Here is a 17,564-nt window from a genome sequence, read left to right on the forward strand (position 1 = left end):
CCTAATACCGTTCATGACCATTTGTTGCTACCTCCATCATATAACTCAAAATAAGTAAATGGAGTGCTTTAAAATAAAATATAACAAAAGGTGTAAACGTGAGTTACAAGCTAACACTAGGCTAAAAAATAAATAAAAATAAAACATATTTGTCATTAGTCATTTGACACATTTCTAAACTCTCTCAAATCATATTTTTTCCATCATTGTATCTTCAATCCCTAAACCTATTGAGGCTATGATATAGATCTTTCTCATCTGTTTTCAACTGATTATAAAAAAGGCCCCTGCTAATCTACTATATTTTATTCAGAAACTACTAAACACTATTAGATTTTTTTTTAACGGCATTAAACATTATTAGGAAAAAGATTAATTATATGTTACCGAAAAAAACAAAATAAAAATATAAACCAAATAATCGTCATATCTTTAAAAAAAATTGGATTTTCATAATTCAACATTTTTGTAGCTGGCTAATAATAATCTCACATTAATGGTGGAGTGGTAAGAATGAGATGGTGTTTCATATGACCCATGTTTGATTATGCCCCCCATCATTTACTTTCGGCGACACAAGGTGATGGATGATGACAGACTAGACGAGTAGGTAACGTTTAGTAGTTGGATCCTTGAACTGAACATGTTTTATCTCACTACACCGTGGTGCCTTGGGACGAGTGTTCACGGGCGTTGGCCTTATGTGAAGGATTTCCCCAGGATTGAAAGGCGAGCGTATCTCGATGTGATAAAAATAGTCAATAACTCATTTAAAGAATTCGTTAGCCGTTCGTAAAAGAACTTATCACACTTAAATTAATGAATGAATAATTATTTTGCATGACAGGGACGTAACATAATAACTTAGTTATCTTAAGTTATCTCACAACATAGTCTAATATTTATTTTTAAATTTTATTATAAATAAATATAATATAATTTGAACTTTACTTATATACTATATCAAAAGTCAATGTCCAAAAAGTAAATTTAGTTGGTCTATTATTTTCTTTCTTTGTTTGTTTGAAATTTGTATAAACATAAGATTACAAATTAATGGTTTACCAAAGAAGCAAAAAGTAAGCAGTGAATAGAGGACACATGGGCACAACATAATTACCTTAATGAAAGGTTGTTTTCAGACAGTAGTACTGACTGTACCTCGTAGGTCTTAATGAGGGGAATGACCAGGTCGGCGGCCCTTGTTGGTACTACGTTTAAGCTTTCGCGTCTTATTGTCCCCTCGCCGCCGGCACCTTTATATATTTTCATTTCACCACCCTATACTTTAACCTCATGTTTTATTATTTAACACAACTTGTGACAAAACTCTCTTTACCTTTTAATGTTCTTCCACGAAAAAGAAAACTAATTTTATTAAAACTTTATATATTTTTTTACTCTTGTTAAATAATATTTTATCCTTTAATTATTCTTTTTGTTTAATGATAACGGTGAAACATTCGACCAAAAGTTTGTGTATATTTGTTTACTGATTTAATAAAAGATAAACCCTAGTTGCAGTATGTGGGACATAGGGTGTTTTGACCAAACAATGTATAAATCCCGTGTTCTTGTTTTAGTTTTCGCTATGTGTCTTATTATTATATTCTGATGCGTCGATACTCTGGGCGATCCCTAAGAAATTTTGTTTATCTTTGTTTGTTCATTAATGAAAAATTAGTCATTAAACTAAAAGAACATAAACACGTGTTTAGTTCGTTTATTTAGATTGTTTACATTTGTTCATTTACGTTGTTTATTAACACATATTTATTTAAATTTGTTTATTATGTATAGCAATACTAATTAGCATATCATGCATATGATGTATAAACTCATTACCCGAATCAAACTTTAAACCAAACTTCAATGAATTGAACGAATGAACAACCATTAGTTCATTTTCTTTGTTCATTCATATTCATTATAGCTTGTTCATTTACAGTTGCTCATTTTCATCAATGTTTGTTCGTTTACATCCATTTATATGCATTCATTTAGATTCATTGTGTTCATTCATTTACGCTCATTTATGCACGTTTATTAAGCTCTTTTAGAATCTAAACAAGTGAACAAAACTAACAAAAAAAAAGATGTCAATATTCTTAACGAACACAATAAACAAGTAAACCATTCCATTAAATGCCCATGTTCTAATTTCTTGTTTAGATAAAAGTAAAAGAAGTTAAATATGTGATATTTAAATGCAAATCATGAAACTTAAGGGGCCAAAACTATAACAACCATCATGTCTAAACACATTTGTCGTGGCCGGAGTATATAGCTCTAGGACTGACGGATCCTTAACCTTACTCATGTTAATTTACCAAACCACTCTCAACTCTCCCAATACTCAGGGATATTTACGTCATTTCACAAGATTTCTGCTTTGATTTATTCAGAGATAAAATCTCTGCCACCACCTTTCCATAGTGATCCTCTCATTACCATTTTACAAAAAGACAAAAATACCCTCTCTCTCTCTATATATACACATATATGATATATCATATATGCATGTTAATGCTGTAGTCCCATAAATGTTACTCTCTACCAAAACTTTCATCAATCAGTATTAATCAATAACTTTCAATGGCACCAAATATTATTATTATTATCACTCTCTTTCTCACAACAACAAACTCACAACCGAGTCTCAACTCGGTAGAGCAGGAGTCAACCTACCGAGTCCTCGAGTCACTCAACTCGGACATCCCATGGCGGACACTCTTCCCGGACGACTTATGCTCGTCCGCCCCACACGGCGTCGTTTGCGGCTACACCACTTTACCCACCGAATCCGACCCGGGTCAAGTCAACATCCAAGAACTCAACTTCGGGTACGTCTCGGATCACAACCCGAACCCGCCTTGCAACCCGAATACTACCACCACCTTCGACCCGAATCTTCTCTCATCCTTTCCTTACCTCCGTAAACTCTTCTTCTACAAATGCTTCACGACCCGACCCGTTTCCGTACAGTCCTTCATCCGGGTCGGGTCGGGTCGACCCGAACCGGGTATTGAAGAGATGGTTTTTATAGAAAACCGGGGTCTTTTCGGGTCGTTGGGTGGGTCAATCGGAGGTATGACGGGGTTACGGCGGTTGGTGATCACCGGAAGTAATGTCTCCGGTGAGATTCCAAGTGGGTTTGGTTTATTAAAGAATCTTGAAGAGGTTAAACTTTCCGGTAACAATCTCGCCGGAGTCTTGCCGGAAAATATTTCAAATTTAAAGAATTTGAAGGTTTTTGATTTAAGTGGAAATGGGTTTGAAGGGAATATTCCGGTGGGTATTGGGGAGTTAAAGAATTTGATAAAGTTGGATTTTAGCCGGAATATGTTTGAAGGGAATATTCCGGCGAGTTTTAAGGGGTTGAAAAGTTTGGAGTTTTTAGATATGAGTTATAATAAGTTTAAAAATTGTGGGGTACCTTTGGTGTTTGGTGAGATGAGTAATTTGAAGGGGTTGTTTATGAGTGGGAATGAATTAGGAGGGGTGATTCCTGACATATGGGGAAAGTTAAGGGGTGTGAGTGCAATTGGGTTGTCGAATGTAGGGTTGTTCGGTGATATTCCGTCGTCGATAGGGGTGTTTTTGTCAAATTTGAGTTATTTGGCTCTTGATAATAATAAGTTGAGTGGGAGTGTGCCTATGGAGTTTGAGAGGTTGGAGATGTTGAGTGAGTTGAATTTGAAGAATAATAATTTGAGTGGGGGGTTACCATTTTCTAGTGAGTTTGTTTCAAGGATTGGGAGGAAGCTTGTGGTGCAAGGTAACAATGAGTTGTGTTTGGATGGAAGGGTATTTCGGTCATTTGTTAAGATTAATTTGGGTCAATTGAAGGTGTGTAAGATGGTTGAGAATCCCAAGTCTGCTTTTCCACATGATATTAGTACCTCAAGTTTAATTGGTTATCAAGGTTATCAAGTTGTGTCTTTATTACTAGTAATGTTTGTTTGGTTGGCCACTTTATAGGCAGATATGTAATTAGGTTATTAGTTATTACAAATGCATACACTTTTTGTATATGAAATGAATGTTTAGAAGTAGGAAGTGAAGGTTTTGAAGTTGTTGCATGATCATGTCTAAGGATCCATTTGTATTAAACAGTACTTTAATTTCTTCTTAAGGCCAAAGTATCTTTTAGTTTGTATCAGTTATGGGTGGTAATGGGTTATGTTCATGGGATGCAACAAAACTCAAAAGATGTGTGAAACACAATAACACATGAACCAAAACATAAGATGGGTTTTCCCAACAAAAATGTTTATAAACTAAAAAGAAAATGTGCAAAAACCATAAACCCAAACATAAAATGGAGTTTCAAAAAAACAATCGAAAATGCTACACAACTTTTAATGATAAGAAAACGATATTGGGTATCGAAACGAACATTTTTGTACCGGTACCAAGTTTTTAAGAAAATTTGGATCAGCACCAGTAGCGGTATTTACCGAATATTTGGTTACGGTACCGGTATCGAACCGAACATTTTTGATACCGGTATCAAGTTTTTAAAAAATTAGAGAGTGGTATCCTCACGAGTTTTTAAAACACGTGTTAAGACCCTTTTTGTTCCAATTCTTTTTTATATATTATTCCTGATGTGAAGACTTTGAAACTTAATGTTCAACTTTCTATAAAAAAAAATTATATAAAAATACACAATCAATTTATGTTATGAGATAAAGAGTGATAAGATAAAACTTTAGTTTTTTTTCAATATATAATAGGACAACCGGACAATTTACCATGTTTAACTATGCATGTTTAAAAGATTTGACATGAAACTAACAAGAAAATAATGTTGGGCTTATGGCTTATATATGAACCTAGTTAACAGACGTTAAAGAAGGTTAGTGTACAACAATATGTTTGTTTCCATAGGTAAAGATACAAAAGCTATACAAAAAACAAAACAAGAGACCAAACTTCGCATCGTGTCATATCGACTGTCTTGCATTCTCATTACACTCGTTACAAAACTTAACAATCTACATTCGTCCTCATACATCATTGGTCATCCGATCCGAGCTCCGAATCATCTGTAGTCGACTTAGTAGATGATCGTGTTGGCCCTTCACCTATTGGCTTTCTAATGCGCCGTGAAGACTTTTTTGGGATATCTAGCTTGGGATCATCACCTGTGTTCTGATCTTGAGAGCGACGTGGTCCCCGGTGGTGTCTTCTTGGTTGTCGGGGTTGAGACGATGACGAGTCCTTAGTCTCAGAAGCCATGTTGTTGTTACTATTATTATTATTATTATTATTATTATTATGATTGTCCATTGACCGACGACGGTTTTTAGTTGACCTTGGTAGTAACGGAAGCTCTACGGATGTCTCCACACTGCGAGTACTCCTGTGACACGCATCATCTTTTCGGGCTTTCCTACGAGTTATATCTGCATAATGTTATACACTAGATTACCATGATGATATTTTTGTATTGATGAGATGGTATAAATATAAAAGTGCATGTTTAACCTTAGGTCTCTATTAAATAACTTGTACCAAGTTAAATAAATACATACAACTATTAAGTAGAAAATGTTACGTGCATTTTATTCAATTTATATAACAAAACAATAGAATGGTTAAATCCAATCTTGCATTTCTCAATATATTATTCATTCTGAAATAAACGTCTCTCGATGACTTAAACATATAGATTACACGAACCTTCGGAAACACATTTGAGTTTAGGAGCCTCTCCCTTGGCTCCACTTTTCTCCAATGGTCCGGATTGAGAATCTTTTGATTCAAACCCCTTCATCTGAATCCCAACAAAATAAAAACTACTTTAAAAAAATCAAATCTTCATCGAGATCACATTAACAATAATATTAACACATACCCAGCTCGGAGATTCAACCGCCGGTCCATCACCACCTATATGCGCGATATGCTTCACATCCGTCGGCTGTCCAATTTGCAATTCTTGTTCTTTTTCTTCTTCTGCACCCACAATGTCATTGTTCCAAAATATAATATTTTGTAAATGGAAGAAAAATATTAATATAGATTTACTGACCAAATATTTGTGAGGAGATGTTTTTTATGCCTCTAATGAGGCCTTTCACCTTTGTGCCCATATGCAAAGGTATGTTAATGGGGTCAATGTGACCCCAAAAAGATGTTCAAAACTTGAATTAGATAATAAAAGAAAATAAATAAAATGGAAATTGTGAGAGAAACAATTTTGTTTTCTTTTTACCCATTCAAACTTTTAACATGTGGGGGCTAAATTTAGAGACAAAAAGAGAGGTTTACCTTGATTTGTACTTTGTGCATCGATGGTTGTACTTTTCGTCACACACATTGCTCGTTTGAACGACGAATAAATTGAAAACCGGACCATAGTTACCGAGAGAACATAATTCCAGCATTGGGGTGTAGTTTTGCGGGTAGTAGTAAATGGGTGCGCGAGGCACGGTAAGAAAAAACATGAGACAATATCATACAATCAAGGTGCCACACGGACATGTAGGCAACATTATTAACAAATGTCGAGAATACAAATGGGACAGGAGTAAGTGAAAAATCAGCAGGTGATCACTTAATTCATGACAATTGTTAAGCCCCTGAATTGAATGTGTGCTGTTTAATGAATAGTCATAGGCTAGGTAAAATAATAATTTCTTTTAACGGTCAACAAACAGATAATTGTTTAGGTATTTCGTATACACCCCAGCTGGTTCAACCCAGCCATGCGGAGCCCTTAAGCGCCTTAATCTATCTTCAGTTCCGGAGAAACTCACCCGCCCGAATGCCTACTTGTGATAAAACCCGAAAGCCCTAGGATTAAAGTGAATATCACAGTGATACAATCTTCCTTCATTGAGTCACTCATACCCCCAACTCAAAGTGTTGTCTATGAAGATTGAATATGGATCTCCAATTAAAGAACACAGGCTTCTACCCCTGTATCTCATTCAGAAGGACAAGTAAAATGACAACTAAGTAAAAGTATTAAATGTTAAAAAATTACACAAGAAAATTTTATAATTTATGTAAAATATTTTTATAAATTATGAATTCAAAAGTGTATTTAATTATAAGGTCATGGTATTCTACAAATAGGACAGAAATGAGAGTGATGAGAAATATTGTAGCAATAAAAATAACCCTAAAAAAATCATAACTCAAAATTTAAAAAAAAATCGAAAAAAGTAAAAACACAAAAAAAAATTTCACCCTCTTACTCGTTCTAAAAAAAATGTTGAATAAAAAGATCATTGTTTTTTTTATCGTCATTGTTTTCTTGTTTGTTTTCGTAATTGATTGAGTCTTTTTTACTTGATATTTTGTCTTTTTTCTTGTTATTGTGTTACATTACTCAACATTGTTCTAAATTTTATTCGACGTTGTGTTATATTTTGTGATGTATTGTGTCTTTTTTTTAGTTATTGTGTTTTTTGTTTATTTTTGTCATTGTGTTATTTTTCTCAGCATTGTGTCTTCGTCGGTTTTTTTTTGGGAAGGGAATGGCGGAGGAAACATTTAGTTTTTAAAATTATTTCATTTTTTATTTATATTTTGAGTTATCATTTTTTTTTTAAAATTTTAAGCGGTTTTTTCCCATAAATCATTCTCACATTTTTCATTTTGTCTTTCTTTGAGTTTTGACTTTTCCCTTTAATTATATACATAAATTATAAATAATTGATAATATTAAATAATTATTTAATATCATCAATTATTTATAATCTTTGTTTATCTATGATAAATAAAAAAAACTATAAATAATTGATGATTTTTAAATATATTAGAAACATTAATTATATGTAGCACTAATTAATTCATTTTTATTTTCCATTGCATTTTAACTTTTTCCTCTAATTATATACATAAATAAACAAAAACTATAAATAATTAATTATTTTAAATAAATTAGAAACATTAAATATATGTAGCATTAATTAATCCATTTTTGTGTCCCTTTGGGTTTTAACTTTTCCCTCTAACTATATACATAAATAAACAAAAAATATAAATAATTGGTTATTTTTAAATAAATTAGAAACATTAATTATATGTTGCATTAATTAATTCATTTTTATCTCCCATTACATTTTAACTTTTTCCTTTAATTATATACATAAATAAACAACAACTATAAATAATTGATTATTTTAAATAAATTAGAAACATTAATATATGTAGAATTAATTAATTCATTTTTGTGACATTCGTTAATTTCGGGTCTCGTTTGTATTCGTTTATCATGTAAACCGACCCATTTTATAAACCAAAGCTTATGATATAATCAAAATGATGGATTTTATGTTACAATATTGTTTTACACTTGTTGGGTCTTGAAAACATTCTTTTTGGTCCTTAAAACTCCTTAAAATGACTTAAACCAAACTTTGGGGACTATTATTGTCATTTACCAAAAACTTGTTTGACCATTTCAACCATCACATGCATCTTTACCCTATTTGTATAAACCATACTCTTACCATTATAAAAGCAAGGCTCCATACACCATTTTGGCTGTTCATCTTCTCCAAAATCTCTCTCAAATCCAAGTATTCATCTTCAACATTTTGTTACTTTGATTTCTTAAGGTCAACTAACTATAGTCTTTCATTTTAACTTGTTCATCTAATATTACTAACACTTGAATATGGTGGTACAACATATATATAATACACACCCCTTGTTTCCTTTATTTGTTACTTCACCGACTCCGGTTGGTTAAGTTTCGAATGTCATAAGGCAAGGCTTCATGGAGGATTTCGTGTTCTTGATATATAATTACAAACACATAACTTATTATACATATCACTTATGACTAACTTCTAACCCTTTTTAGTTTGTTCATCTTATTTACAAGTTCCATGGTGTGGGTTTGTATAAGACTAACCTCGGTTTAACCGAAACTAGTCCAAACCGGAAACCGAACTTTTGTTTACTAGTTTTGTTAAAATAGTTGTTTAAACATGTTTATTGATAGATTTGAGTTTCAAAAATCATTTTTACAAGTTCTTTGATATTAAGCATATGGAATCCGTCTATGAACTCGTTGGGAGATGGAAACCGAACTAAACCGAAACTTTTGCTTAAAAGACTTGTAGTTAACTTTTTAGTTGTAAAATTTAAGTTTTCTTCATTTATAAACCAATATACAAGTTCTATGATATTTGGGCATGTAGACACCATCTATGAACTATTTGTGAGATGGAGACCGAACCAAACCGAACTATACCGACTTTTACTCGCTTAAGACACACAAGTGTGTTTTTAGCTATCAAGACTTGTATATTTCTTTAAAAATAGTTTACAAACTGATTTTAATTATTTTCTTAAGTACTTGGAATTGTTGGATCCAACTTGATCTCATCACATAGTTTGGACCGACAAAACCGAACACTCTCTTAACGTGCATTGTTAGTTCTAAACAATAGATCTACATACTTGGTTAAGTGTTAGTATATTTTAATGAGTTATCTCATAACAATTAATATGTTGGAAAGTTGACTTTGGGTTTGACCATTTGTCAAGACCCGAATCGACAACCCGAACACTCGTTAAAAACCCGTTTTAGTATCTTTGTCCCAAAGGAACTTGCATTTTAGCATTTGTCCCACCTTATTACTTAACATTGGTTAAGTAAATATTAAGGTTAGATACTTTAACCCGGTTTCGAGCAAACTTACATTTTTAAAGGATTATTATTATAAATTCTTAAATAGTTACATTTTAAACCTTGAACTTTAATTGTTTACTTTTTGCAACAATTATTTTATGTAAAGATCTTCAAGACAACCATTCTAAATCCAAGATTTTATTGTCATTTAGGCCTTGCTCGTTAAACTTCATCCATCCGGTTATTCATCTTTTACCGATCAAGTTTTATACTTGAACGTGAGTAACTTCATACCCCGTTTTCTATCTTTTGTTTTGGGGTGACATTTCATACTTATTCAAACCAAATGCTTTATACTTGAGTCTTAAACCACAAACGTTTTTGTATACTTTACTTGAATAATTGCTCGATTTGGTGTTCTATGCTTATATGCCTATGTGTTTATCGCTTTCGGTTGGTGGAATCTATAAATCCTAGACTACTTGGCATCCCCTTGTAGCAAGGTGTCGTTAACGTAATGCAATTAACGATATTCTATTAAATCCTAGACTACTTGGCAATCCCTTGTAGCTAGGTGGCGCTAACGTAATTCTATTAGCGATTGTCAATTTATCCAAGTTTATAGCTATTATTTATGGTTTTGTATACTAGTTTTGTGGATTTTCATACTATATATCTATTGTTCAAACTTATGAATTGATCACCAACCTTTGTGTTGACAACTTTATTTTATGAAATGTTACAGGTTTGCATCTAGGTTGATTATGGAGTTCGGTGAAGAAAATGACACAAATACCGTTAGGATATTAGCAAAAATGAACAATATTTGATTTGCTATATTTTGTTGTATTTGACTTATGAATATTTGGTTATGTGACATTTTCGATGTTGTGAAATGAAATGAGTTTGTTAAATATTGTCGCTTTAAATAGTGTCATGCGCTTATGGGCAATCGTTACACCTCGGCATGTTCCGCCGCCTTTGGTCGGGGTGTGACAATTTTTGTCTCCCTTTAGATTTTAACTTTTCCCTTTAACTATGTACATAAGTAAACAAAAACTATAAATAATTGATGATATTAAATAAATTAGAAACATTAACTATTTGTAGCATTAATTAATTTATTTTTGTCTCCCATTTTCATTTTAACCTTTCCCTCTAATTATATACATAAATAAACAAAAAATATAAATAATTGATTATTTTAAATAAATTAGAAACATTAATTATTTGCAGCATTAATTAATTCATTTTTGTCTCCTTTTGGGTTTTAACTTTTTCCTCTAATTATATACATAAATAAACAAAAATTATAAATAATTGATTATATTAAATAAATTAGAAACATTAATTATTTGTAGCATTAATTTATTTATTTTTGTCTCCCTTTGCATTTTAATTTTTCCCTCTAATTATATACATAAATAAACAAAAACTATAAATAATTGATTATTTTAAGTAAATTAGAAACATTAATTATTTGTAGCATTAATTAATTCATTTTTGTCTCTCTTAGCATTTTTAAAATTTTCCCTCTAATTATATACATAAATAAACAAAAACTATAAATAATTGATGATTTTTAAATAAGTTAGAAATATTAATTATTTGTAGCATCAGCTAATTCATGTTTACCTCCCATTACATTTTAACTTTTCCCTCTAATTATATACATAAATAAACAAAAACTATATATAATTGATGGTTTTAAATAAACTAGAAGCATTAAATATTTGTAGCATTAATTAATTCATTTTTGCCTCATTTTGCATTTTAATTTTCCTCTAATTATATACATAAATAAACAAAAACTATAAATAATTTTGGTTTTAAATAAATTAGAAAGATTAATTACATGTAGCATTAATTAATTCATTTTTATCTCCTACTGCATATTAACTTTTACCACGAATTATTTACATATATAAACAAAAACTATAAATAATTGATGCTTTTAAATAAATTAGAAACATTAATTATTTATAGCAGTAGTTAATTCATTTTTGTCCCATTTGCATTTTAATTTTTCTCTCTAATTATATACATAAATAAACAAAAACTATAAATAATTGATGATTTTAAATAAATTAGAAACATTAATTATATGTAGCATTAATTGATTCAATTTTATCTCTCATTGCATTTTAACTTTTCCCTCTAATTATATACTTAAATAAACAAAAACTATAAATAATTGATGATTTTAAATAAATTAGAAACATTAATTATTTGTAGGATTAATTAATGTTTATATGCAATTTTAATTAATGTTGGATTTATAAGAGTTATGATAACATTAATGTTGTGTGATGAAACAATATTAACCTTTTGTTTTTGTAAGAGTAAATTTAACTTATAAAACATTGGTGACAAAAAATATGGGTTTTTTAATTTTGTTAAAGGGGTTTTCTCATCTATGGTGGGTTTTCTTCTGAGGAAGATCTTCGGTACTCGAAGATGAACGAGTGAACCAGTGTTCCGTCAATTATCCAAATTAGTTAAAAAAAACACTTACAAAATATTGCTACCTCATCAAAAGAAATATTTTCAAAAGATATATCTTAACTGACGTAAAGAAAAATAATTGAAAACTTTAGATATCTTCATGACTACATATACAAAGTTTCGATGGTGCATACTATTTTTTTTAATCCATCTCTTTGATGATGATGATGATGATGATGATGATGATGATGATGATGATGATGTTGATGATATGATATGTTTTTACAAGTACATGTATTCTAAAATGTATAAAGTTTGATATAATAAAATTTGTTGATGGACATTTCATGTTTTTTTAACATGTTTTGGGACTTAAATATCTCAAAATTATATCAAGTGATTTTCCATTAATATAAGAAAATTTGTTGATGTTTTGTTGCAGTAATCCTTCCAAAAAGATCTACCTGATTCTAAACTTTGTTATATGTAACGGCGTGTTTTTGTATGGATCACTTGGAGATTGTGATACCTTTGATAATTTATTGGTAATCGTTCGTGAGAATAATAGACTTTGAGACTTTGAATTTATAAACGACCGATTTTGAGTAAATAGAAGGAAAAAAGAAAAACAAGACAATTGCATTTATAATATCTGAAAATGAAAATTAAGGTGTAATAACACTTATTCTAAACATGAAAAAGATGGTAGATTTATTATCAAAATAGAAAGTAATTAATTTGAAGGAAGGCTCAAACTAAGTTCCAATGAAACATCATTTTCCTCTTGATCTTCTTTATAGTCATGGTGATTGATTGGACTACCCAAATCTTGATAGATTCCTGTAGCCAATGTAAGTTCGGTCGACACTGATGGCTCAGAAGGTGTAGGAGACGGTGTAGCAAGCGTCAGCCATATCGAATCGGGGATTAGATCCATGGAGTGTTCGATTGATGACGGTGGCTCAGGCGGTGGAGCACGCATCGATTGCAACAAATCGACGGTGTAAGGTGGCGGGTCAACTCGAAGCCTAAGTTGGTTGAATATATCACTTAGATGGAGTTTCAAGTGATTTTTCAACATCATTGGGTATTTGTGTGATTTCTTGCAAAAAAGGCATTCCAATTTAGGGTTACCTTACATGTCTAAATGTGTTATGATTGTAAGATCATTGATTAATAACTTGGTTTAAATAGATAATTTTGTCGATTCGGGTCATAGGGCACCCATAAGAGGTCGGGCAATTCAAGGGAGTGTTGTTGTACGATGATGACACGTGTATGGTCGATAAGACGTCCTTTTTTGATAGATCTCTAGTAAGAAAATTAAAAATTATTAAGGGTGTGCAAACTCTTGCATTTATTAAACGGAAGATATCAAGTTAGTGAAATAAATTAGCAAGATAATATTTAGTTGCTAAAATGTATAATTAGTTGCTCAAATTATTTGGAATGTGAGCTTAATGGGTCAGACTTATAGGTCAAACTTAACTTTTACACTCGTAGTCCTTAGAGCGGATAGAAATGGAAGCTCAAATGAAGAAATAGATTTCCAAATGAAAAGGTGGAATCCCAAGCAAAGAAATGGAATTCCAAACGAAGAAATGAATTCCCAAATGAAGAAATAGAAGCCCAAACGATGAATTAGATTCCCAAGCGAAAAAACAGATTCCCAAACGAAGAAATATAAGTCAAAACAAAGAAATGGAAACCAAAATGAATAAATTGAAGCCCAAACGAAGAAATGAAAACCCAACCAAATAAATGGATTCCCAAACAAAGAAATTGAAGCCCAAATGAAGAAACGAATTCACAAACGAAGAAATGATAGTCGAAACGAATAAATGGAAGCCATAACAAAGAGATGGATTCCCAAAAGAAGAAATAGAAGTCAAATGAAAAAATGAAAGCTCAAACGAAGAAATAAAAGGCCAAACAAAAATATAAAAGCTCAAACGAAGAAATGGGTTTCCATTTCTTGTTTAGCATGCTTCTTTTTTTTTCAATGAGAAAACATTTTTAGCTTTTTTCTAATGTTAATGTGGAGTGGTGACGTAGATTTTGTTTTTTATTTTTAATTATGCCACATATTCTTTTCTATTAGTTTCTTGATGCACAAAAAATACGATGAGACTTGTTTGAAGATTTAATTGCCCGATTTGAGAAAAAATTGCATGTAACTTAATTGAAACACTTTTAAATCTTGGTTACTATTCTATGATAAATAAACGAGTATTAAAGAAAGTTAAATTAATAGTTGAGTCTTTTATATGAAGAAAAAAACTTACATATGTATGGGTTGAGTCATCATGAAAATTAACGGATTTGATCGGTTGAGCGTTGCATTTCACTAAAATAGACATGGACTTTATTACTTTACAAGTTTATTTTACCGATGGTTTTAAGCTATGTGTCCAATTATCGCTGACGTAGACAGAAAAAACCAAAATTCTCACTGAAAAGAAAAAAAGTAAGAAAAATATTAATATTTTATTATATTCTAAATTCTCACTGAAAAGAAAAAACAAACAAAATAATATTAATATTTAATCATTCTCGCCGATTTAAAAAAAATGAAAATGATAAGATATTCAATTAAATAGAATATAAAATGTCAATTAAAAACAAAGATATCTTTAAAAAAAACACAAAAAATCATGAAAATAAAAAATTAATTTAAAATAACCTAAAATGTTAGTTTTGAAATTCAAACTGTATTATTAAACAATACAAATAACCATTAAAAATAATTTAATTTAATTATTTTAAAAAAATTAAAATAATATCTTTTAAATATTTAAAAAATATATATAAATATTTAGAAAATTATAAGCTTTTAAAACTTTTAGAAAGAATGCATTAGACATGTCCCAGTTATAAGTATTTAAAAATTCAGGGTTTTAATTCTTATGAATTTGAAAAAATTATTTATATTTGTTTTAAAAATAATCAAAATTATACTATTTAAAAGAAAGAAAAAAAAAATTACTGCAGCTTTCTCACACATGGAAAATTTAAAATCAAATTCAAAAAAATGGAAGATTTTGGCAAATGTGTGGTCAACTGGTTAGATATGTCATTTTCTCCTCACCCATATTAACATCTTGTCAACCTAAATAAAACATTACCAAAAGGGGAATCCACATGTATAACTCCAGAATGTTTGATAAGTTACAAGTAATTTCTCTATCTTAGGGACAGAATCACATATGACATGTATTTCTCCCATCTCTTAAGAGTTGTGTCTTATGCACTACTAAAACAATGGGCTAGTATCTTTATTGGGTTTTAAACTGATTAATGGATTTTGTTATAAATGGACTAATATGTTTGTTAGCTATGTATACAGTCATATACTCATACAGACGGCCCAAATAAAAAGAAATTATATTTGTTGATAAAAGAATAATTGTATTAATATATTTGAAATACAATCCAAACCTTTGATCAAATAATATAAACAAACATACCTAGTAACAACCTTGTGGTTTAAAACTTTAAAACACCATTTGTATCACTATATATTATAACCACTCCACTTGTGACCATCCTTAACAACAAAATGTCCTTACAAATGACAAAAGCGAAACATATGAAGTAAACTAGTAAAGGTTATGACAACTTAAAGTGACCAAAATACCCCCACAATTTCTAAACTGATGTCATCAATTGAGAACTTGAGATTAATCATTACAATATTATTTAGCCGAATAAACGTGTAATCTTGTCTTAAAAGGGACACGAAACGTGCTAATCTGATTCATTCTACTTCCGCCTTTTAGAAACTTATGCTTTTGGTGGCAAACGGTTTGAAAAAGACCCGTTAGCAGGTGTATCTGATGTCACCGTGTCGGTTTCTGGTCCTTCCTCTGTAAATTCATTCATATTAACTAAATATAAAACTTTAAATGATTAAATCCAAATTTTATTTTGAAGAAAAGAAAGAAAGATACCGAATAAAGACTTGATTGTTGGTCTCTTCGGTTTCGTGTTTTTCTTTTTAAGTTCAGCTGCAATAATAAATATAATGCCAAATGAGTAAATTTTGAAACTTATATAATAATGTAAAAATCCTAAAAACGTGAGGTAATATATGAACGGGTCACACGGGTCAAATAAATAGAAACAGAGTTACTTGAATATTTTTTATTACTAGAGTAAATTACACGGATGGTTCATGTGGTATGTTCAGATTTCACTTTTGGGCCTCTTATGAGAAAGTATACCACTAGTCCCCACTTATGTATAAACGAAACACGGATGGTTTTTATAATCATATTTAACAATTTGACTTTTTACAAAAAGAACTTCTAAATGGGCAAAAAGTGTTTGTGGGCCAGCCCAAACCAATCCTGCCTTTTTCAACCCGAACTGTTTTTGACCCGTTATCCAACCCACCCATTTTGCCACATGTATTTATGTGTGTGTGTTCATGAGAGGGTAAAAGTGAGATACCCATTCCAGGGACTTGATAGTCATTTACAATCTCAAAGTTCTTGTATGTGTAACCAACAAAGTTGATATCTTTAGATGAAAGCATCTGCAAATGATTTAATCAAAAAACCATTATAAATGGTTAGGTTTTCATTATGTTATATAATTGCATGTGTGTGTGTGACGTTATATTATCATAATAAAACACATGAAATCATAATGTTACCCTCCTCCATGGTCCAGATCTTGATGAGCTATGGCTTTGGTGTTCCGACTGACACATTAAAAAAATGAATCATATAAGAGAAGGATAGGTCAAACAGGTCAAACAGGTTTAAAGTCTTGTGCATACAACCTCTTAATCATTGTATTAAATAAACTTAATACTAGTAAAATATTGTGATCATATTTGACACGTTACATATTAAACATCTAAAATTTTTGACAGAAAGTTATAGTCAACCCAGCCCGTTTTGACCAGGCACCCGGCCCGCCCATTTAGACTATGCATAAAACCATGATAATTAGTACCTCTTCGAACTTTTCAAAGTTTTGAGTATCCAACTCATCATTAACTTCAGGAATGAATGCAGCTTCCATTTGATAAATTCTATCCCAGTCGATACCTCTAAACCAAATATGAGCCTGATATAATTTAAGTAACACATTAAAGTGAGTCAATGTATTTAAAACTCGATACTCAAAACACTTCCAAGAAGCTAGAATAGGACACACCATACAACACCTTTATTTCATCTGCGCCTTTCGATCCCAGCCGTTGATTGACATTACAAAGCAGTTTGCTTATTAAATCTTTTGCCTCTAATGAAAGCCTCGCTTCTTCAGGAAACTTTAAATGCATTTTCCAGTTTACTATCTGCACGTGCAAGCAAATTAGTACTGGTCATATGTATGTAAATAATAATTTATATGTTACCTTCCTACAAGTTGACATTGGATCATCAGAGTAAAAAGGCGGATAGCCTACAAGCATTTCAAACATAATAGCACCAAGAGACCACCTAAATTACAACAAAAAAAGTCACAATTTATCCTAAAAAATGTGAATAGGGATTAAAAAATAATA

At 30.9% G+C, this 17,564-nt stretch overlaps 2 protein-coding genes across 2 annotated transcripts; one reads left to right on the forward strand and one right to left on the reverse strand.

The window, feature by feature from the left end:
• Positions 1-2,595: 2,595 nt before the first annotated feature.
• Positions 2,596-4,083, forward strand: LOC143600191 (uncharacterized). Its single transcript, XM_077077949.1, has one exon. The coding sequence runs from the start codon at positions 2,596-2,598 to the stop codon at positions 3,979-3,981; it is 1,386 nt and encodes a 461-aa protein (XP_076934064.1). The 3' UTR covers positions 3,982-4,083.
• Positions 4,084-15,474: 11,391 nt separating this feature from the next.
• Positions 15,475-17,499, reverse strand: LOC143600192 (serine/threonine-protein kinase CBK1-like; the record flags this gene model as incomplete). Its single annotated transcript, XM_077077950.1, has 7 exons — positions 15,475-15,912; positions 15,997-16,053; positions 16,499-16,583; positions 16,704-16,751; positions 17,009-17,122; positions 17,223-17,354; positions 17,415-17,499. Coding segments are annotated over 7 exons (604 nt in total), but the record flags the coding sequence as incomplete, so codon positions are not given.
• Between the last annotated feature and the right edge of the window lie 65 nt (positions 17,500-17,564).

Source organism: Bidens hawaiensis, unplaced genomic scaffold, assembly GCF_021521415.1.
Source record: "Bidens hawaiensis isolate Kalapana, Puna unplaced genomic scaffold, B.hawaiensis_p1.1 tig00053732_1, whole genome shotgun sequence".
In the NCBI taxonomy this organism is placed as follows: Eukaryota; Viridiplantae; Streptophyta; class Magnoliopsida; order Asterales; family Asteraceae; genus Bidens; species Bidens hawaiensis.